This window comes from Vigna unguiculata, chromosome 11 (assembly GCF_037176805.1).
Source record: "Vigna unguiculata cultivar grain cowpea cultivar isolate G323 ecotype 2 chromosome 11, ASM3717680v1, whole genome shotgun sequence".
Taxonomy (NCBI): domain Eukaryota; kingdom Viridiplantae; phylum Streptophyta; class Magnoliopsida; order Fabales; family Fabaceae; genus Vigna; species Vigna unguiculata.
The window spans coordinates 36,441,482-36,465,121 of record NC_140802.1 but is presented as its reverse complement, the minus strand read 5'-3'; the positions used below and the strand labels follow the sequence as shown (position 1 = coordinate 36,465,121).

General features: G+C 31.8%; 3 protein-coding genes across 3 annotated transcripts; all 3 read right to left on the bottom strand.

The window, feature by feature from the left end:
• Positions 1-2,660: 2,660 nt before the first annotated feature.
• Positions 2,661-5,147, bottom strand: GCL2 (GCR2-like 2). Its single transcript, XM_028056260.2, has 6 exons — positions 4,731-5,147; positions 4,463-4,641; positions 4,281-4,392; positions 3,758-3,874; positions 3,331-3,648; positions 2,661-3,242 (listed from the first exon to the last, which is right to left on the bottom strand). Exons 1-6 carry the CDS (start codon positions 4,908-4,910, stop codon positions 2,904-2,906), a joined length of 1,245 nt encoding a protein of 414 aa, XP_027912061.2. The 5' UTR covers positions 4,911-5,147; the 3' UTR covers positions 2,661-2,903.
• A 218-nt stretch (positions 5,148-5,365) lies between these two features.
• Positions 5,366-6,723, bottom strand: EXPA20 (expansin A20). Its single transcript, XM_028056262.2, has 3 exons — positions 6,564-6,723; positions 6,151-6,469; positions 5,366-6,013 (listed from the first exon to the last, which is right to left on the bottom strand). The coding sequence occupies exons 1-3, from the start codon at positions 6,694-6,696 to the stop codon at positions 5,701-5,703; spliced, it is 765 nt and encodes a 254-aa protein (XP_027912063.2). The 5' UTR covers positions 6,697-6,723; the 3' UTR covers positions 5,366-5,700.
• A 9,812-nt stretch (positions 6,724-16,535) lies between these two features.
• On the bottom strand, positions 16,536-19,872 carry EXPB1 (expansin B1). The gene is made up of 4 exons (XM_028053215.2): positions 19,554-19,872; positions 18,701-19,001; positions 18,150-18,279; positions 16,536-17,142 (listed from the first exon to the last, which is right to left on the bottom strand). The coding sequence occupies exons 1-4, from the start codon at positions 19,735-19,737 to the stop codon at positions 16,948-16,950; spliced, it is 810 nt and encodes a 269-aa protein (XP_027909016.1). The 5' UTR covers positions 19,738-19,872; the 3' UTR covers positions 16,536-16,947.
• Positions 19,873-23,640: the final 3,768 nt, after the last annotated feature.

Here is a 23,640-nt window from a genome sequence, read left to right as displayed (position 1 = left end):
CATAAAAAATTAAAATGAAAAGAATAAAAAGTAAAAATAAATTAACTCAGATAAACATATAATCTTACCTGAAAGAGAGGAATGAAAGAAAATGTAGATCAAAATTAAAAATGATGCAAGGTAAAAGATAACAGACTAAAATAAGTAAACTCCATACAACAAAAAAGTAATAAAACACTAAATCTTACTTGCTAATAGAGGAATGAAAGAACATGTTACCAGAAAAGCCTAAAAGGTACAAAATAACATATTAAAATAAATCATCTCCACAAATCAAAAATAAGTAATAAACTTATCTTTTAACAACAAAATGGTACTAACAATAATTCATCAACATAATAAACTTATCTTTTAACAACAAAATGGTACGAATAATCATTCATCAACAATAAGAACAAAAAATTGAGAAATACAAAAAAGAAAACAACAATAGAGGAAAATGAAAAAAAAAACTTATGAAAAACATAAGCAAAAAAAAAGTAAAAGATAATGAATAATACCAGACGGATGAAACCAAAATCCCAAAAGCTTATCTCCTGAAAGTGTAAGGGAAAAAGAACAAAAAAAAAGTAACAAAAACCTAAAATGTAAAGACCAACTTCTTATATAAAATCAACTTTACAGAATAAACAAATCCTAAACTTATCGTATATCAATAACATAGTATATCAACAACATAACATATTAAAATGAAGAAATAGACTTACCAAGAAAAACAAATGCGTAAATGTTGCCCTTTAACAACAACACAATACCAAACCAAACCAAACCAAAGAAGAAAAATATTAAAGAATGAAACTTTAAAAAATTAAAAGAAAAAAAACAACATATTACCAAACCAAAGAACCATCAAAAACCTACATTTCAAACTAAAGTATCAAAGTACTCGCGCCAAGAACTATCACCTCTACATTTGAAAAAGGATAAGGAAAAAGACAAAATAACCTTCAACCCTAGAAAAAAATGAAACTCAATATTGAAAAAGGTTGGATAAAAATGACAATTTGTTATGACAGGAGAGCAGAAAAAAGAAGAAAAAATGTACTATCCCACACCAAACCATCTTTAACACAAAAAAACATGAAAAAAATCAAACCTTTCATGAAGAACAATAAAAACAAGAAGCAATCTGTATGAAGAAGAAGAAAGAAAAAGAAGGGTCTACGGAGAAGAAGAAGAAAAGAAGAAAAAGAAGAAAAAAAGGAAAAAAAAAGTACAGCAAAAACTAACCTTGACGGAGCAAACATTCTGTTTTGCATGAAGAACAATAAACAGGAAGAAAATAAAATTTAACTTCGTATGAAGAAGAAGAAAGTAGAAGGATTCAAGAAGAAGAAGAAGAAGAAAAGGAAGAAAAAAAGCAAAAACTAACCTTCAAAGCAAACGTTCAAAATAGATTGCTGCTTAGAGAAAATGTTACTGAACAGATTGTCTTAGAGAAGAAGGATTTTCAAATCTTTAACACAAAAAACATGAAAAAAATTAAACCTTTCATGAAAAACAACTATGCATGAAGAACAATAAACACATGAAGCAAAAAAAAACTTCGTATGAAGAAGAAGAAAAAAGAAGGTTCCACGAAGAAGAAGAAGAAGAAGGAAAAAGTACAATAAAACTAACCTTGACCGACGAAGCAAACATTCTGTTTTTGCATGAAGAACAAAAAGAAAATAAAATTTAATTTCGTATGAAGAAAAAGAAAGTAGAAGGATTCAAGAAGAAGAAGAAGAAGAAAAGTTAGAACAAAAGAAAAAACTGAGCTTCAAAGCAAATGTTCAAAACAAATTGCTACTTGGAGAAGATGTTACTAAACAGATTGCCTTAGAGAAGAAAGATTTTCAAATCTGTTAGCAAACGTCTATCAAATCATTAAAGACCCTTCACCATCAAACACTACCGGTTAGATGATGAAAAAAATCTAAGGTTTGGACACGTGTCAAAATAATAGAAAGGACTAGTTTTATATATATATATATATATATATATATATATATATATTAGATACATGCATGTTCAAATATATGCACGTGAAAAGTTGATTTTAAAAATTGTAAATTTTGATGTAGAAAAAATATTGAAAAATTAAGGCATAGAGTAGTCGATTTGGTAAATAAGCATAATTAATTTCTTTGTTATTTTAAAGCCTTCCATTCCTTAGTTAACTCTTTGTTTAATTGGTAAATAAGCATAATTAATTACTCACGTTACACTTGAATCCACTACAATAAAGTGTTTAGCGTTGAGGATCTTTGTCACCATCCCAAGGATTGCTAAATTAAAGCCATGCAAGTTTCTCAGAGACACGAGCCACTATTTTGCTTTCCTATAGCAATTTTTTTCTTTTCTTCTAATAAGTTTCTCCCATCTTATCCATTTCACTCCTTTACCATTTTTTGCCCTACCAAAACCAGTTATGCACCCTTTGAATGACACTGTAGCCTGTTTGCCTCTTTTTATAGTTTCTTTTTCTCTTTTTCATTTGATTGTAGACTCTAAATTTTATGTTATTCCGTTTATATTTATCACTCTCAATTACTGATTTCAAAATTAAGAAAAGTGGTCAATTTAATCAGTAATAACAAACTTATCCTACATTTACACCTTTTTCCATTAGAACTACCCTTACTACTAATATTATAATATTTTCTCACTCAATGTAATTAGGAAAATATTACGAATTAAACTATATAAAAAAAGTTGACAGTAATTCATAAACAAGAACTGAGTAATTTTTGGCCTGTCTCAGCTTCACGTACTAATTGTAAATGTTGAAACCTATGGTTGCCAAATCATAGTTGTTTCTTAAGAACCTAACGTCATTTATTTCAAAGGATAATGAGACTTCATTCAAACTTATACCACTACACATAACAAAAGGCCTCATTTTGAAACTGTGCAGATTCTCAGAGTTCATACGCTGGAAATTTAGCCAGGGAAGGATCGATCATATCCAAGAAAAGATAAGCCATGCCTCCTTTCCCTTCAAACAATGAATATGGTCTATCACCTCCATGCATTTCACCTTCAGATATCAGCTTATGAGCTCTGTCAAGCAAAAAGCAAGCAAAAGCCTTGGCTCTGTACAGATGCTTCACATTCCCTGTAAGTTGGTACAGTGACAGAAACACATATGCATTCCCACTTATACCATGGCATATCCCAACTTTCTTCAGCAGACCACGATTCCAAACCACCTCTCCTGCTTCCATTGCTGCATCCAAGAATTCTTTATCTCCAAAAACCTGTGGATTTCAGAAATATATAACTTTTCCAACTCCCTAAACGATTATAAAGATGTTAACAAGTGAGTTCAACTTATCTAACTATAACCTTAGCTGCTTTGGCAAGTGTAAGGGCTATCCCTGGAGCCCCATGACACCAATGCACAAGAACATCGCTCTTCCTATCATCTTCACTAGCAGGATAGTTTCCACTGGGAAAACGATTGCTTATCATGTATTTCAGAGTTCCCTTAACGTCCTCAACTTCATCTGGCTTCAACTCCATATCCATCAGCACATGCATAATCCCAGCCAATCCATGTGCAGCACCCCAATACTTCTCCCCATACCATTCATACATCAATGGGCAACTTCCCTTCCTACCCAACCTCCTTCCACTTTTGATAACTTCATCAACAACCATAGCCTGAAATTTTTGAAAAACAAAAACAACCCCAATGTACTCATTGAGTCCTCTCACCAATTCACCACACAACAGACTGAAAAATGATAGCAATAGTTGAGACCAAACCCACTGTATAACTGGAAGAAACTGTCCCCTGACCAAGGTTCTTGTTTAGGAACAAACAGGCCCACAGAAAACCAACTCTCCCATATAACAACTCGTCAGGAAGATCTTTTGACAGCTTAATCTGCACCCCAAAAGGTTGTTAATTCTTATCACTGCATTCATCACATATATTTTGATCTCAAACAGTTAATGTATCACTATAACAATAACTTCAAAACAACTAGAATAAATAAGTGAGACAGAACCATTTTCGATGGCAGAGTTCTAGCCTCTAGCCAAACACAAGATTATGGACGGTAAATTCAAATCATAGCCTGTTCATTCAAAACTAGCTGAAACAACTATGGATATTTGAACATTGGATAAAAATATTTACACTAAATTTGCTTGTAGACGAAAAAACAAAACAAAATCCTAACGTAAACCACTTCACTTCAAAATCAATTTGAAGCTATATCAATTTCATCCGTGATCAAACTTTACAAATCCTAATTCAAACACGTACTTAAAAGTGATGGAAAGATCACCTTTTCGAACTGAGCCAAGTAGTACTTCAAGGACTCATCATCTCCGGCGTGTTTTGCAGCGACGGCCCCGAGAGAGCACACGCCAGCACGCCCACAAATAAAGGTCACGTCCCTGTCACCCATTCATTCAAAGGGTAAACCATTGCACTTAAACATGAAAGTAAAATTGAAACAGAGAGAACCTGGAACGAACGGAAGCTGCATCACAAGCCTTCACAATCTGAGAGCAAAGAGAAAGATCGTTCCCGTTGCGTGTCACTTCGTAAGACTTCAAGAGTAGAAAAGCCGTGCCCAGAACGCCGCAGTAGAGACTAAAGTCTCCATCTTTTTTCCCAGACACTCCCCACGTTTCTATCACTATCTGGCACCAAACCACACACGCGTCAGAGCAGAGAAGCGCGGGTCAAAAACAAGAAAGAGAAGGAATTGAGGGTAGCATTCGTTTGGTACGGTTTCTTTGAGGTCTAGAGCGGCGCGTTTGAGACGCTCCGAGAGTGGCGCGTGGGGCATGGCTACTAGCTTCGTGAGTGAGTCCCCCACTATGAGCGCTTCTTCTTGTTCCTGCGGAGTAGACGGCGTCGCTTCGGGTACGAATTCGGGCATCGGGTTCTGGAAGAACCGAACCGCCATTGTTTCAGGTCTGAAGAGAAGATTCTAGAAATCCAAATAGAAGAAGAATGAAAGAAGCAAGTGAAGAGAAGAACGGTGCTGATGCTTATTTTTAGAAAGCGTCACTGTTTCGGTGCTCGTGTATTTTGATGTGTCGAGCTATTACGCTTACACCTCGTCTCTATCTATGTCTGCGTGGCTTCTAATGAATGTTTATCGGGTAAAAAATAAATTAAAATTATTCTTTCTCTTGTAACGAAGATCTTTTTACTCTTAAGATTGTTTTGTCAAAGATTTGGAGCATTCAGATGTAAATTTCTTCCATGATCTTGTTTTGATATTGGGAAAATTCCATGAATTAGTAGTTGAAACTGCTGAAATTTCTTGTCCTCAGAGCAGTGACTTCAAACCATGAACACAAGGATTTGGTTCTTTGGATAAAAGAAAGGCTCAAGCTACTAAAATAAATCACAAGATGGGAAAGAAAATGAGTTTTTCATCTGAATACTTACACATGACATCACTTTCTAATTACATGCTTGTTCCCTCAATTACTGAACTTTTGATCAACTGATTCTTTAGCAAAGGAATCATAGGTTACCCTTTGCGCAATTTTTTTTCCTTTTTATCATTTCCACCATAGGCTTGAACGAGTGTTTGATCATGAATCATGAGCAAACATATATGTATATACAAATTAAGCTTGTGGTCTTTGACAGGTGATTTCACTAATCACAGTTTACAATTACAGCTTCTTCTAAAGCTAAAAATTCAAGCCTCCCCAAAACTTATCCTATCTAGACTCTTGAATCTACTCATTCTGAAACTGTTTTCCTTCAAATGTCTGTCCGAACATCCACTTTGCAGGTGCTACATTGTAAGATGTGATTGTTTTTCCACTGCTGATTGTTACCTCAAACGACAGAGGCTGGTTCTGAAAGTTGACATTGCAATGCCAGTTTTGTCCCCAGTTCCTAGCCATTGGTATCCACCCTGTTCTAGACCCCTTCACTTTCACAGCAATCACTTCACCATCCATACCAACATTGGAAATCAGCACCTGATAGAAGTGAGAACCCCCACTCATTGTGAATCTCATGCCACCACTTCTTTCACACTTTACTCTGCAACAAACTTAAATATTAACAATGGAGTCAAATGTGTTTTAAGTCTCTCTACTTTGAACCAAATATTTTGGTCTGAAAAGAGAGATCCTAAAACAAAATTCAATCTTTATCATTGAAACTCTAATTTTGGTTACCTTCTATACTGAACCGGCACTATATCAGCTCTATTCTTGGCAATTTCAGCAAATGCAGGCTTCGACATCTCAAAATGTTCCCTTGGAAAATTGCACCAGCCACCATAATCAACTGAAAGACCGTAATTTGGAGCACAGAAATCTGTTACAGTAACAACTACAGAAGGGCTTCCCATCACGCACCACAAGATGTGGTCAACACATCTGATTTCATAGCAGGCCCCACATGTGCTCCCTCTGCTGAACAACATGGTGCTTAAGCCAGCACTGCGTTTTCCATAACTTTCCTTGTGGAGATCTCCATAACCGCAAGCTCCTTCTGCAACACATAGAACAACCACATTGTCAAAACCATGATGCTGTTTTCATCCTGAGACTATGTAAGAAGAACCAAGGAGAAAGAGAAGTAGTACCGGTGACAAGAGACCCCTCTGAGTCTTTGGCATATGTTGCAGTGGCTTTCTTCCATTCTTGGTCCTTGTAAGCGAAAATCTTGCATGAGTGTAGTAAAATCAAGTAGAGAAGTGTAGACTGAAGAGCACCCATTTGAGAAAATTGAGCTTAGAAACTGATTAAAACTTTAAATTCAAATTCTTATATGTGTATTATGCTTTTGTCGTATGTGGGGCTAAGAAAGGGCTAAACAAATAGTAAAAGGAGGTTTCTTTTCTAATGCAAATGATTATTATCTGATCTCCTTGCTAAAGATGGAGATATGGCTCCGGTAAAAGTTCAAAATGGTTTTTCCAAAAAACTGAAATGCACACTTACATTTCAAAATATGAATCAAAGGTAATGAATTTAATATTTTTGAAATAAATAGTTTTGAGCCCTTCTAACGTACATCTCTAAACGTGAGGTGTGAAAATGGATCAAACTTGGATCCAATTTTCCAAAATCTTTTCTCGGATCAAACTTAACTTTATACGATTGAAAATAAATCATCACCTGTATTGTTCTCTTTAGCGTCAACTTCATTATGGTTTTATTTTTAAAAAATACCTAAAAAATGTAAAGATGAAAAAATATTTAAACTACCTTAAATATCCACTTTCAAACTATGTGATATTATGAGTGCAGTAGGAACATTTATTAATTTTTATTATATTTTTATAAGTTTTTCTATCATAATTATTTATATCGGTAATTTGATTTTTAAAATATTAAATGTTATTAAATAATAGTTTAAATATTTAATTTATTTATTTATCTAAATTATATATATTTTAGTTTCTAATTATTTTCTTTATAATAATATTTGATGAAATAAAAAAATAAATTAACATTTGATTACATTACTCAAATTAATAATTTATTATAATATAATAAATATATAAAATAAATTAAAAAAATAAAATACTTTTAAATAAGTCCATATAATAACCTACTAATTTGAAGTGAGTCTAACCACAAGTTGAAAATATTTTTCTTTTACATAGTGAACTCTTATTTTAGGTTTTTTCGCACGTGATATACGTTGAATTTGTAATTTGTGAAGTAAAAAGAATGAATAAATTTCACAGTTGAAGCAAACTGAAAGCAATTAAAAGTTTGAGACTCCCCAACCGAAAATCAAACATAGCCCTAAGCATAGACAAATTTGAGAAAAGATGATTAATTTCCAAATGATGGGGACATGAAAGAAGCCGAAAAATATGGTAATTTGTTGCACATTCCGAGGAAGTTTTTTTTCTTTTGTTTACTTTTGGTGCTTTTGTCTTGTCTATTCTTTTTAGGCAAGAACGCAGTGGAGAGTCCAAAAGGGTGGTTTGGAGGGTGCAACTGGATGTGGTTCATTCATACAGAAAGGGTTTTAGGGTTTGTGTTGGTGGCAGACACACAAAACACGAAAGCTCTTCTACTACTCTTTGTTCACTGCTTTATTAATTATTTTGTTTCTCAGACATCCAGTGTTTTAAGGATTTGGTTAGTTCATTCATGCTTTATTCTCTTTTTCTTTCTAACATCTTTTCATGGTATGAAAATATATAATATAATATAATATGATGAAGTGATGATATAATTGTTTGTTAATTATATATTAAAAATATATTTAACCTAAAAAAATAATTATAGAACTTAAAAAGAGAATCAATGTAATTCTTTAAGGAAAAAGTCAGAAATCTAAATCATTTCGATAAAAAATAAAATAAAATTGGAGGTTATTTCTTAAATTAATATAGTGGATGATTATTCAACTTGGTGAATGAGTACCTTCACCAATCATTCTTTATCATAGTGTGTGGCTCCTACTAATCTTCAAAGGTTAAAAAAAACAATGATTTCAACTAACATTTGCAAAGACCAACAAACTTCTCTCTCAAGATCACTTGGAATAATGGAGTGACATCCCAATCATCACACAATCAACTAAGTATAATTGTTAAAAAAATAAAAAAATAAAAAAAAACTTTATAACATATAGTGGGTTTGTGTATATCCAAACTCACAAAATAATAGAATCACACTAAATTCGTTTAACAAAAACAAAAATTATGAAATATAACACATGATGCAATGGTTAGTGTAATGGATTAAATCCAAAGTTTGCATTAACATACGCAAATACATCTGTGAATAATACAAAAGAAAAGAAACCAATTCTTGCTTATCACAAATGTGTCCGAATATATAATACAAAATAAAATGAACCTGTTCCTGCATGTATATGTTCCCTATAACATATTATGATTGTACATTGAGCTAGAAGTCATTAATATACACATATTTGATACAGTAAGTTATGTTGATGTTTCTTTGGATTTTATTTTTTCTCTGTTTAAAAAAAGATTTTGAAAGGTCACTTTTAGACTATGAGACAAACACAAATCATAACTATAAGGGAGTAGTTGCAACGATGAGAAGTGACAACAACAAAACACCAACAACAAAAAAATGATCAGAGTTATGAATTTCAAATTGAAAAACATGGAATGTGAGTTTCAAGAGGAGAATTTATTGTTGAAAAAGAAAGGAACAAATAAGTTTGGAGTTGAAAAAAAAAGTTTGAAAAAATACAATAAGTCTAAGTATTTACTAATCATGAGATATTATATTAATTATAAGTTCATATAAATTTGTTGTTTATTACCCTGCACCACTTGTTATGAGAAGTGGAGTATTCAGCATAATAACTCATTATTAATTATTTTTCTACTTTTGTATTAGTGAAAAAAGAGCTTATTAAAAACAAAAAGGTGTGAAAATATATATCTAAGAATTTGCTATTGATATTTTGATTTACCGCATCATTAAAATTATTCATCTTGAAAAGCATCGATTTATTTCATACTTACAAGTGACGTCGTCAAAATAATTAAAATTTTCAAATTTGAATCTTGAATTTACATTATTTTTAATTTTTCTATTAAAAAAACTTGGCCATTATTTATAGTATTTACAAACGCAGACCTATTAATATTTTTTTAATAAATAATATTTTATTAATAATAGGATATCATTAACAAATGTTATTTCTATTAACTAAATTGAATATATACGTGGTATATGTAATACATGTAACTGATGAGGTAATTTCATTCTTAACTATCACCAAATTATATCTTGTACTTTTATTTTGTAAAATCAATTTTAGTTAAAACCGAATTTAAGTTGAAATATTTACTTATAGAGACGATTATTATATCAAAACATTTGGTTTTAAAGTTCAATAGAATATCAAAGTCGCTTTGGCCGAGTGGTTAAGGCGTGTGCCTGCTAAGTACATGTAAAATCTGTTACTTTTGGTTCATTTTATAATACAGAATGATGTTTAAGAATTTATAGTTTCAAGAATCAATTTATTAAATTTAAAGACTAATTTGATTTACTCAATAAACATTTTGAAAAAAGTAAATAACTATTTTTAATATTGTACAATGTTAAATACAAAAATCATCAAAAAGTTAGGTAAAATTAAATTATCGCGAACAAAATTATATTGCATGTTCTATAAGATATATAACTCATAGTTTTTATTGAAGTTTGTTGTATCCATCACACTGCATATGAAGGATTCCATTATTTAAATTTGTCAAACAGAAAGTTCATTTTTTTCAATTTTGCTTTTCTTAATTTTTCATATAGAGAAGTTGGATGCATAGGTTCTAAATACCGGTGATTTCATGTAATAATTTCAGCATTCATTATAGGTGATTTTATGTAATAATTTATATTATTTTAATATCTTATTTAATAGTGTATTATAAAATATAATTTTATATAGTTAATAATTCATAAGTAATTAGAGACAAACACATAACTACAATCACTTTCAAATATAGAAGTTAAATCTAATTCCTATGATTCTGTATATATAGAGTTGACCGAACATCTTTCTTTTAAGATAAAACTACATATATTTTCTCATTTTCTCACATCGGTAAAGATGATCATTACAAAAAAAATAACGACAAATACATAAAACACAAACACAAGAGAGGGTAAGTTAATTTATAAATATATATATATATATATATATATATATATATATATATATATATATATATATATATATATATATATATATATATAATAGTAAAATGACTACATCATAAAATAGCATATTTCAAACATTCATAAAAATACTAATTAAGCATACAATTATAGACTTTCTAGACTTAATTATCTAGATCTCGACATTGATGTATGATTCTTAGTGATTTTTGTACTTGTGATAAAAAAAAGAATATTGCTTGACTTGAGCTGCTCCACTTGAACTAATACATACAAGGTTAGTCCATTTAACCGTCATATGAACCATAGGTAATGACAGAGCTTTTATAGGACAAGGGGGCCATGGCCCCCCAATTTTTGTAATTTTTTGAAATTTATATATTGAATTTTTAATATTTTTATAAAATTTTAAATTAAATGCATATATTAAAAATTAATAAAAATTAGATTATGTATTTTTTATTTTTTTTGGCTTAATTATGTTTTAGGTTCCTGATAAATCTGAGAACTTTCTATTGAGTCGTGATAAATTTTTGTGATCCATTGAGTACTATTTAAGTATTTGATGTTAACTTTTTTTATGGGATGATATAGTTCTTAAGGAGTTGACATAATTATTATCTTTCCATGTCACTTTGCTTACTTGTCACCTATATCATTTTATTATTTTATTATTTTAAAATTTTGTAATTTATAATTTTATAATTTATGATTTTTTTAATTTTATAAATTTATAAATGTATACTTATATATTTTTATTATTTTAATTCAAAATTGTATGATTAATAAACTATAATTTTATTATTTGAATAAAAATAAAAAATATATCATAATTTTATATTTTATAAAATCATAATTTTATAATTATATCATTTTGAATTAAAATATAAAAATTATTAAATTATAAATATATTAAATCAAATAATTATAAAAATTATAAATTCTATTATAAAATTTTAAAATAATAAAATAATAAGATGACATGTGACGACAATTAAGCAATGAGCAAGTAACATTTAAAATATAATTAAGCTTGCATCTTATGAAGCACAATGTTTAATATTAATAAATATTAAAATATAAAATCAAATACAATAAAGAATAAAAATATCTGTTAAGTTTTTTTTTTAATTTTTTTTACATTGTCTCTTGAATTTTTCATATAGTATACTCATTTCTCAGTGTCACCTATTTTCTTTCTTTTTGTTTTTGAAGAAAAAAAAAAGTTAAAGACAAACTTAATATTTTTACTATCATTTCTTATGTTCTCTTCACTTTTTGAAGAAAAAAACTCTTTTTTTATTTCACTTGCTAGTGAATTATTAGTTTATTATAATTAGCATTATTTTTTTTATCTCACGAGCCTTTGTATGTTCACTTTTTATTAAGATAGAAGAAAAAATAATGTATTATGTGTTTTTTCATAACGAGTTTTCAATTGTAACTTGATTATTAGAGTTTTCTTTTATTAGGTATATCTTTGAATTTTTCATTAGATTATGATAAACTATTTTTGAATTTCAAACTTAAAAAAATAAGTCAATTAATGAAGAGTAAAAGAACTTATATTTATTTTAAAAAAAAAGGAAAACAACTCATGAAGATGAAAATGAAAACAAATTCAAATTCTTTATACAAACCATAATATCGTACTTATAATTTAATTGTTCAATTGGAAGAGTCATTTTTCAAAGTTAAAAAAATTATAGGTGATGATGAGTTTGATATTAATTCTTTGGAACAATATTATATAGGAAAACATAATGAGAATATCCAATAAGTAAAAATGATGAAATTAGGAGAGCGTATATAAAATGGTGTTTATATCAAATACAACTTCAAAATTTTGAATATATTAATTTGGCTTCCCCATAATTATTGGTCAAGATCCGTCACCGACCCTATGGTCATTAGTCTTGAATGGGTATTAAAGTATCAAAATAAACCTCCAGTAATGTCTCCTTATATAAATGTCTCCTCATATCAATGCATACACTAAAAGAACACTATCATAGAATCTCTTTACAAGATTCATGAAATTACGCTAAACTCATACTTTCATCCACAAACATGATTCATCATCAAATTCCAAATACCAAACAATCATACATATTTGTATTTATCCATATTAAGTAATATCATGTTTGTCATCAATTACAATCATCATATATTTCCATACATGCACATATCCATTAAAAAGTCCATCATCATTATCTCAGTTTCATACATCATTATACATATATGCATATTCATCAATTAATCCATCAACAATTCTATAAACAACCATATACTTTTTTGTATTCCAAGTCAAACCAAAATCACAAATAAAAAATTATATTCTTAAAAGGGAAACCTAAAATAAGACAAACATAAGAGACTATTCTAACTGTAGACCTCTAATCAAAGATCCCATCGGTTAAAGTAACAATTCATGTGTTTAAGACCTGTTGTCAAAATTTTAGCTCAATCTAACAATTACAAAACAGGAAACCCACTTTTGCCAAGATGATGTAGACCAAAAAAAATAAGATGGCACTCGGTTCTATAAACCCCGAAATCCACTAATTTGAGTGTGTCCTACAATCCAAAAGTGGCTTTCGATGCCCCTAAGTCAGTGGTCACTGTCTAAGTGGTGCCCGAAGGCACTACAATGATGCTCAACAATATCAGAAACATAGACTTCGTATTTTGAGTTTGAATTATGTAATTTGACACTCTTTGAGCCAATTATCAATATTAAAACATTCTAATGATCATAAATTTCGTGTTCCTTAGTTCAACCAGTGTCATATTACCCAATTCAAATATCCCAGAAGCATTCTTAACAACTCATCAATCAATTTTAAGATTTTCAAAAACTCAATACACATTAACCATGATTATGCACAAATTCCTAAATGATACACAATTAACTTATCAATTTAACATCTTAAACACCCAATTTAATAGATTTCACATTCAACCTAATTTTAGTGAAAATCAACTCTTCAAGTAAACTAAACATGCAATTTCAAAATTCAAAATATAACTCATCAACCATTTTAACATGACAAAACGAATTTCCATAGGAAACTAGTTAAGTTAGCTTCCCTCACCATAAGAATAGTCTCACAACAAATCAACGACAATCGCAAATCTTTTGAATCACGAAAGCTCGAACTCAACCTAGAGACAATGTAAAAAAAAGTAGATCAAACCGAAAGGACTACCGATTAACAAAGAGTGAAAACAAAGACTCTAGGAGCACATGCAACCCAATAAGGATCGCTTGCAAAGCCAAAAATAGATTGGACATCGAAGTAGAATAAAATTTTCGACTTACTCGAATGAAAGTTTTCTTCAATCAGATTCAGAGGTTCTGCGATGATTGAGAAGACATCTACCTTTTAAGAAAAAGAGAAGATTTGAGTGAGTTCACAAGAGGAGGAAATGGAGGTTTTTGAAGAGGAAACCGTAAGGGTGGGTGAGAGTTGCGTTTTTGCTTTGTTAAAGACACTGACCTTGGTTTTAGAAGATAGAAAATGAATTTTTACATGATTCTATTGGAATCATTTTACTAGTTACATTTTTATGAACTAATTATTCAAAAAAAAATGTAATTATAGACATTTTACCCCATCTGCACTAACAAGAAAATTATTTACTCATAGACACATTTTTTTTATTTGAATGATGATATCCATATTATTTATTGACTAAACTTATGTATCAACCTTTTCATATGTAAGACCCACTTTATTCCTTACCTTTAATTTAAGGGCTGCCCCAAACGGTTGAGCCTTAGGGCCGACCCAATAAGGAAAAAGGAGACCCTAAGTCTACCCTCACACTTCTTTCCCACTTCACTCTTCAGATTTTACGCAGCCGTCAAACCCTCCTTTCGCAACCAGAAGCTCTGCTAGGGTTTAACCCCGATCCCGATCTTGTGAGCTCAACCTCGTCTCCTTGATTCGTGTAAGTATCCTACGCTTCCTCATTCCTTTGCCATTTGTATGCTAGGGTTTCTAGTTGGAATTTCGTGGTGAACCACTCTAAAAGCTCGCTTCGCTATTCTGTTCCAGTCTGTTCGTTTGTCCCGGGAGTTGTCGCGTCCTCGCTGTTGGAGTCGAACCCTTCCTCTAGCTACTTCCAGGTAAGGGAAGCTAGGTTCTGTGGGTCTAAATTCGTTTTTGGCTTGCTTAAAGATTGTTGTATGATTTGTGGACTGTAAGCTGCTGTGTTTTGGTTAAGAATGTCATTGTGGTCTTTGGGTGTGGTGTTTGCATGTTTGTTGTGTGAATGAGCAGCGGCGGGCACTGGTTTTCTCGCCCAAGCGAGCATGCCTCGCCTAGGCGAGACTAACAGGGGCTCGCCCAAGCATTTTTTGTGCGAGCGGTCGCTCAGGCGACCTGGTTTCCTTTTGAGCGAGGTGCAGTCTCGCTTGGGCGAGATGGGGCTCGCCTGGGCGAGACATCGCAGAACCATGGTTTCCCTATCGCGCTCTCGCCTGAGCGAGAGGGTCTCCCTCGCCTGAGCGAAACTTGTTAGCCTGAGCGAGGCTGCGGGCAATTTTGGGTGCAATTGTTGGATGATCCATCGTGTGTGACTTGCTTGTCTGATCTACATGCTCTACTAGGAGGGTACGAGATGATGCCATAATTTATATGTGAGTTCGAGACGGGAATGGTATGTTGCTTTATTGGGTATGATTTGAAAAGCATGAGTTATATGACTTGTCGATTATACCTGATATTAATGTGATGAGCAAATTCTTGATTTGGTGGGTGGAACACGTACAAAGTATGGGTAGGGTATAATTCCATGACTCTTGTAGTTAGAGGTCTTGGTGGCGCCTCATCTGTTGGACGTAATTCCATGGACCCTCTTAAGGGGAGTTTCATGGTGGTGCCTCGACGAAAGGACGTAATTCCACGGGGGGTCGTGGTGGTGCCTCAGGGCCAAGACGTAATTCCATGTAGGCCACGTGGTGGTGCATCTTGTAAGGGTATAATTCCGCGAAGGCCTCGCGGTAATGCCTCACTGCTAGGACATAATTCCACTGCCACGTGGTGGTGCCTCATTATGCGTATTCGGATAGTCAGGTCTTGGGGGTTTTAAATGATTTTGGTAATCTACGTGTGAATGTCTGCTATCCATGTTTGACTCTAATATTTGCATGTTGACTATTGTGATATGAGGTCTCTTTGCACTAGCTTACCTTGTTTGCTTGTTTGGATTGTCTTGTATGTGGCTCTTCTCTTATTGCGATGATCATCAATCCTATTGATGTGAGCATATAAGAGAACATCTGGCAGTGGTAATGGTGAGAGAGATGGTACCGCTTGATGGACTAGACGGGCATTGGGCCCATTATGGGGCCCACCGCTGAAGATTGTATTTTTGCTATGTTTTCTTACTTGTATAAGACTCGTACTAGTAGTTCTCTAGTGTTTTTGTTTTAGGCCGTGTGGGACCTCTTTTATGTTTTATGGATATGTTGGGGTACGGAGTATTTCATTTTTTTCCAAACCTTCGTACCCTCTAGATATTATGTATGTGACGTTTTAGTTAATGGGCTTTAGCTATTTAATTGGGACGTTACATCATACATCAACATTTGAATGACCATGTAGTAATTAGGAAATGCTTGTGATCATAAAAGAGAGAAGGACTATGATAAAAAATAGTAAGAAAAAAAAAGTGTTAAAAGTACGTTAGTCACATTATTTTATGTAGTGATGAATATCGGAAAGGTGAGTATGAGTTAGTCTGAGAAATGATAACACCTTCAACCGAAGTCTTAAAACGGTAAAATGGTAAGGAAACACATGTGTTTTAACGATCTTCCACTTTTCTTTAGGTCTAAAAGGAAATTAATTAATGCAATGAGGGCTCACAAAAAGAAACTAACCCTCACGAGGACCCACAAAGTAGAGTTTATCACGAGACAATGACATCAAAGTTAAAACATTCAATAATAAATGTCCATTAAAACACAATGGGACCACTACACACATTGAAACCCCATAAGGAATTACAAAACTACACGCTCTCTCTCCAATTTGGAGATGGCCACATTACATACATTTACTACCAACTGTTACAACACACCACAAAAGTAGGTATACAAAATCAATATGCAAAGAAAAAAAAAATAAGAAAGCATAAGCACCATTGGATGCCCTTGTGCACTCCAAATGGCTACTTTTCTTATCAAAAAAGGAGAGAAACTAATGTCTATATAGCAAACAAAGGGAAGAAAAAGAGGGTTGGAGGCTCATGGAGACTACTTTTGAGTTATGGGACATCACCAACTTTTAACTAGTTCAAATGTACTCATTAGTTGCACCAAAAGGCTTGTGACTAAGGGTAGAAATTTAGACGAGAAGTGTAAGTTGCCTTTGAAACCCAGTTGCCTGGAATAACATCTCTTGCAGAGAGGCTTCTACCAGAGGAAGAGCTCAATTTCACTGAGAATGGCCCCCTTAAAGGTCCCCCAATAATGCACCAATTTGCACCCCAGAGGTGATTCATCTGCAGCCATTCTGTAGATCCTGCCTATCAAATGTCACAATACAACGATTAAGAAGTGAATTTTAAGTCTAATTCAATCTCTTACAAAATTGACTTGTAAGATAATGTTTGCATTCATTTATAGTGTAAATTCATTTTATCTTTAGTTGATGTGAAATTCCTGTCACCAAATAATTAAGAATAAAGTTAAAAGCCTAACTTTTGACACCTACTTACTATGAGAGGAATTACAGTATAAGCACTATATAATGATTTGTTCACAAATAGAGATCAAAGCAACACTTCACTGTTTAGTTTCTGATTTCATAGAGGGAGGAGAAATGAGGAATGTTACTGTTTACATTGGTCCCATGTCACATGCTTTGAGTTCAGAAAATACAGAAAAAGCACCACAATTAGATGGTGCCAATGGGCACCATTATGCAAATGAGGAATAAGGCAGTGATAATATATTTAATAGGAGAGAAGATGTTCTACCAATTGCAAGCTTTGGCAAAAACCTATTACTCCTAAAGTGCAAAAAGATGGTAGTGTTGAGGCACGTGTGGTAAGGAGACACGTCCCCAAAATTTGGAATTGTCAAACTCTGCACAAGGGAGACTAGACAGTAAAAAAAAGAAACATGAACGACCATAATGCTTTATTTCACCTTTGGGCAGTTACTTTTGGTCCAATCTGTAACACTTTTCAAGAACCAGGGTTCCAAAGATGCAATCTCTTGTTGGTAAATATATTAACAATAGATTGTTACCCTCCCGTTGCACTTTATTATTGGTAAAAATAAACTAAGTGTGCTCTCTAGCCATAAAACCATATATTAACAATAGATTTCGCCCTACCACACTACAGGCCATTAGCTGTAACGGCATCTGATTCTCTGAGACCAGAACTTTAAGATTCTTCTCTCGTGCATTATTTTTTTTTTTTGTTCTCCTATTCTTTACTCTTTCTTTCTACAACTTACTCACATATAAATAATGCATGAGAAACATAGATAGAGCAAAAAAAGTTATCAGTGGAAAGATGCATACTTCTCGTATATGCATGGAGCCAATATCTCCCTCTGCATCCTCAAACTCAACCAGAAGTGATAGCCAAAATGGCGTTGAGCCTTCGTTAACATGAAAAGCAATTTTTCTTCCTGGATATTTACACGGTGTTCTGCAAATAACACAATCAGAAATTGATATTTAAAATGAGCCTTTCCCTTGATGAATCCAGAAAAACAAAAGGGCACTTCACTCAGATGCAGATAATGTAGCATCCTGATATATAGAAACAAACAGGGAAGTGCAAACAGAGAGTAACCTTTTTTCCTCTAAGGGGAAGCTGGGTTAATATTATAAGTTAGAAAAACAGTAAAAAAAGTCAAATCTTCACTCCAAACAAAAGAAGGAAAAAACGGTCCCAGTCACAGTCAAAGAGTCCATGCCACATAACAAGGTCCCTCTGCCCCAAATAAAGTAATATAATCAACTGAACCATGTTCACATTCACACTTATTTTTCACACACATATATAGCTGTAAATCACTAAAATTCTTCACATGTGAAATTTAATGTTTGTAAAGCATAATGCATACCTTCGGTAAATGACAGGGATTTGACCACGGTCTCTGAGAGGACCGTTCTCGCCAGCAATGGCCATGCGACCAAAGGCAGCACCACTGAGATCGAAGTGTGTTTGGTCGGAGGGGCAACCCGGGCACTCGTCGGTGATTATGACTGTCACTGCTCGTCTCGAACATATGCTCTTGTCCAAACACCTGACCTTGTAGCAGGCACCACACCCTTCACCATTCATGAACAGCAAGGGCCCCACTGCTCCCACTCGCGCCCTAAACGGCTTCACATCCACCATCGAACCATACCCACATGCCCCACCTTCACACATCATTCACCCAATCAGCCTCCACTCAACACCAACACTACTCACTCATCATTAACCCAACACAACACTCACACCATATAACCAAAATCTTTAAGCTTTTTCACAAAAACTTCTACCAAAACTGCCATAGAGGTTTAAACAATTATGTTTTGACTGTTTCTCAGTCAGAATTAAAAGTTTTCTATGTAAACAAGTAATGCTGCAAATTCCCAAACTGAAACTTAAAGTTTAATTAAGAACGACATTGAAAGCAAAACACTCAGATAAACTAGAGAATCGGGATTGACATAAAGAAAAAGATGAAAAGACTAAATTGTTGTACTTGTATCAAATCTCAACAAAGATATATCTAAATTTTGCAACTTTCTAGTTAAAATTAAGATTTCACCTAAATAGATTAGAATTCAACACCAAAAACACAATCTAAATTTTGTCTTTATGTCTCTGCTTTTGTATTCACTGAGTTAACTCGGCGAGTGGAGTGTTTTTGTGCGTAGTTTAACGAGTGAAATGTGGAAAGAAGAGATCTTGTGAAGGTAAGTTACCGGTGCTGCCGTCTCCTTCGGGGTCGCCGTACCAGGTGGCGGTTCCGGAGTACCAATGTAGGTCGGGACCGCGGTGCTGGTGCTGAGACTGTCCCTCGGCCGCGTACAACAGCACGAGTTTCAAGGCGAAGCTGAAGCAGGCTAGGCTTTTTGCCGCGGTGGAGGCACGGTGGTGGAGCTGCATTGTAGGAGGAAGAAAAATGGGTGGCACGCCGAAGATGTTGGAAGAAAGAGTGGGACTTGGGGGCGTAGCCGACAGTGTGGTGGCGGCAGAGTGAGTGAGTGTCTGTGGGTTTAGTTTAGTTAGACAGTTAAAATGAGTTTGGGTTTCTTATAGTACAACAGGCATAACCGTGTTTACGATGTGGTCCATTCATTTGGTGTTATTTACGAAAGGGTGCCACTAAGGACTTGAGGTGGGTCCCACCGGTAGTTAAGGCGTTAACTCCGCATTTGCGCGGGTAGAAGGCACAAGGGTCTATTAGTCATATCACCCTGAAAACTAAGAAACAGATTAGTGTCAGTTTTTAAAACGGTAAATAATTAAAATGAGTCACCTTCTAGTTAAAGATTTTATAAATTTTGTAATTTATTTTGGTTTTTTTACAATTAAACAAATTACTGATGTTTTGTTTTATAAAATTATTTTACATAAAATCTTAGTATAACTAAAATGAATTGAATAATTTTTTTTTATAAAGATAAAATTAAAATATTTATTTATTTTATTCATAGTTATTTTTAGTGACATTAATCGAGGTGACTGACATGTTTAACGGATTCAACATTTTATCAATTAAATAAAGTAAGAGTTGGGATAATAGATTAATAAATTTGTTGTATTATGTTGTTTTTATACATAAGTAGTGAAATTACATTTGTGTTCAATTTTTTATGACAATAAAATATTAAAATTATTATTATTATTATTATAAAATTAAAAATAAGAATATTTTATAATTTTATTGTAAATAATTTTTATTTATTTTGTAGGTAATTTATAATTAAAAAATAATTATTTAAATAGTAAAATAAATAAATTAGATAAAATTAGATTAAAAGAAGAATATGTATATAAATGTTATTTTACTTTATCTCCCAAATCCCAAATGATATGAGATTTTGGGATATATATATATATATATATAAACACAAACCCCTAAATTGAGAACTAAAGAGAAGCGGAGTTTAATTTTCTATAATATTTTTCAATTAGACGCTGATATAATATTATTATATTCAATTAGTATATTTGAAGTATTTTCTTATTATTTGGAACTTCTCCATCACCAGCATTTTATTCCGGAGGAAAAGCATGTGGTGGATTAGAAAGAAAAAAAATAGATATATAAATAATCTTTACTTTTTAAGAGATATGGGTTATTTTAAGTGTATTGTAATATATAGAAGGTGTTTTTCATCAACATCACTGGAGTCGTGTCAATGTCTAGAATTTAAGGTTTTCATTTGTTTGTTATGGTACCTAAAGACAGTGTTAAAGAAACATTTATGTTGAGCGAACCTACATAAATAAAAAGAGTAGAGTTTTGATAAGAAAATTATTATAAAACATTAAATTTGTTATATACTATCTGAATTTATGATTTGATGAATGTGTTTTGAATGATATTTCAGAGGGGGCCAAATTTGGCAGTAGTCCCTGTTGTTCTAACTCTCATCTTCTCTCCGTGTGAACTTTGAGGTGTTTTTGTTGACAAAAAATGTGTGAACATGTCGTTTTCTTCTGCATGTAAAAGACTCCGTTCATTTAAAACGTTTCTATATTAAAATCATAAACAGAGGGGTTGGTAAAATTATAAATATATATTTAATTGCGATGCATTCACATTGAAAAATATTTTCCAACATTATCTAATTATAAATATATATTTCTCAAAAAGTCCAATAGTTACCAGATAGATAATTGAGTCCCTTGTTAAGAGTTAAATTATTGATCATGAATAAAAGAACACTGTTGACAATATTCTTAGGGATGAATAAAAAATTCATAAATTATTAAATGTGATATGTGTTATATAGTAATTATCTTAAAATTGTGTTAAAGATTAGAATTTTAAATTACATTCAAAGTAAGATTATACAATTTCAAATTTTTATTTTATTTTAAAATAAAAAGTATCTTTAATTTGATATAATGAATGAAGATGTAAAATGCAGCTCAATTAAACAAATTTTCTTAAGAATATATAAAATTATTAAATAAGATTGAATATTTAATTTAAGAGAAACATTTCTAAAAATGCTCTAATTAATAATGAAGACGCGGATTTATTACATGATGGCTACGTTTCTCTGCATGTACTAACATTTACATCGTAATATCTAATCAGTTGATGAATTTATTTGACTTTGTTAAATAATATATATATATATATATATATATATATATATATATATATATATATATATATATATATATATATGATATGATCACATGTGACACTAGTCAGATGTACTATTGTTTATATTCAACATGCAGCATCTAATTCAAAAATTCGAAAGATAATAATAATAATAATTAATAAATGCACTGGATTAAACATGTTGACTTAGTAAAAAGTATGGATGCAAATTATGAAAATTTTTAAAAGTTTTTTAATTAAAATTATGGAGTAGCTTTCAGAAAAATTCTTCTAAATTTCTATATAAAAAATATATATGTAAATATGTAAACATAAATTACTTTTGAACAATAATAAAATTAAAGTAATAAAATATTTAAGAAAAACAAAAAGTATCTTATTGGTTATTAAAATATCTAAATTTAATGATTTTTTAAATATTTATATTGATGAAGATATTTGAGCATTAACTAAAATAATTAGATTACATGAAAGATATGTACTTTTTTACTTTTGAATGGTAGAGCAACATAATATTTAGAAAAAATAAAAATAAAAAATAAAAATGATATTAAACTTATGTTATGGGTTCGTTTCTTCATTTACTATTGTTTTTTTTTTAAATTAGAGATCATTTACAAATGAAAAACGTATTTTCCCTTTCATTCCCCGTCATACGAACATAGCTTAAGCTAACAACCTAAAATTTCATAAGTGAAACTCATAACTCAATATGTGTCTAAAATAAAGGAATAATGTTAATCTTGAATACAAGGCTATGACTTTATCCCTACTAGATTTTTGACTTTTTTTGGCTTCTTTTTGAAGAGTGTGTGACCACTACTTTTCGTTATTGTTATTTTGTTTTCATTGAAATGTGGTGACAAAAATAACTAAGTTTTCCATGTTATTTCGTTATTATTATACCACCATGTCTGTATGTATTCACTGCTCCAGAAATTTGCGGATAGTTCCTGAGATTGATAGGCTTCATGGCCCTACGGGGCATCTATTACAATTGTCTTTGTATTTCTCATACAAAATTGTGGACCATCTCCACCTATAAACAAACAAAATCACACTGCACATCTTCTGCACAATCTGAAAGTTAACCTTATTACTCAACACTAAGTTAAATACACTTTCTTCTTCCCAAACATTTTTTAAGCAACCAAGAACAATTTTTAGATTGTAAAACATACTTTATTTCACATACAGATATATCACTTCTAATAAAAAACCTTAAGATAATACTTTTCTTTTAAAGTGTTCGATCTTTTCATATTTATTCGATTTGAGACTTAAGCCGATCATAAAGATAAACATCAAAAGAATTCTTCACTCTTATACCACCGATAGGTATTTTAAGAGGTTTCTTCGCAAAAATTAAATAACAATCAAACACAAGTTCAACTTTATATAAGAGATTGACACCATTTTCAAATCAAAATTTTAAGATTGTCTTATAAATTGCTTAATTATTTAATATATATCTAATATAAAATTCAGACTCACTTAAAATTTCAACAAATGATGCTCGAAATAATTCTTGCGAGACTTGAACAAAGTTTATCTCCAGGAAAAGGTATATCTGATAAGAAAAGAAAGATAAAGCTGTGTGACATAATCATAGAAAATAAGAGGTCGTTTGACTAATGAAGGGGACATTATGAAAGCAGATTACTGATTTCTAAGTCTTGGTTCGAAAAGGTTAGGCAAGGGAA

Bases quoted from the DNA above. Each gene is read 5' to 3' on its own strand.
- GCL2 (XM_028056260.2), bottom strand. From the start codon at position 4,910: ATGGCGGTTCGGTTCTTCCAGAACCCGATGCCCGAATTCGTACCCGAA. The intron at 4,393-4,462 runs GTTCTCTCTGTT...AATGGGTGACAG, and splicing joins GCAGCTTCCGTTCGTTCCAG to GGACGTGACCTTTATTTGTG. The intron at 3,649-3,757 runs GTGGGTTTGGTC...CAAAAATTTCAG, and splicing joins CAGTTTCTTCCAGTTATACA to GCTATGGTTGTTGATGAAGT.
- EXPA20 (XM_028056262.2), bottom strand. From the start codon at position 6,696: ATGGGTGCTCTTCAGTCTACACTTCTCTACTTGATTTTACTACACTCA. The intron at 6,470-6,563 runs GTACTACTTCTC...TATGTGTTGCAG, and splicing joins AGAGGGGTCTCTTGTCACCG to AAGGAGCTTGCGGTTATGGA. The intron at 6,014-6,150 runs GTAACCAAAATT...AGTTTGTTGCAG, and splicing joins GTGCCGGTTCAGTATAGAAG to AGTAAAGTGTGAAAGAAGTG.
- EXPB1 (XM_028053215.2), bottom strand. From the start codon at position 19,737: ATGCAGCTCCACCACCGTGCCTCCACCGCGGCAAAAAGCCTAGCCTGC. The intron at 19,002-19,553 runs GTAACTTACCTT...TGATGTGTGAAG, and splicing joins CGAAGGAGACGGCAGCACCG to GTGGGGCATGTGGGTATGGT. The intron at 17,143-18,149 runs GTATGCATCTTT...GACATTTGATAG, and splicing joins GCTCCATGCATATACGAGAA to GCAGGATCTACAGAATGGCT.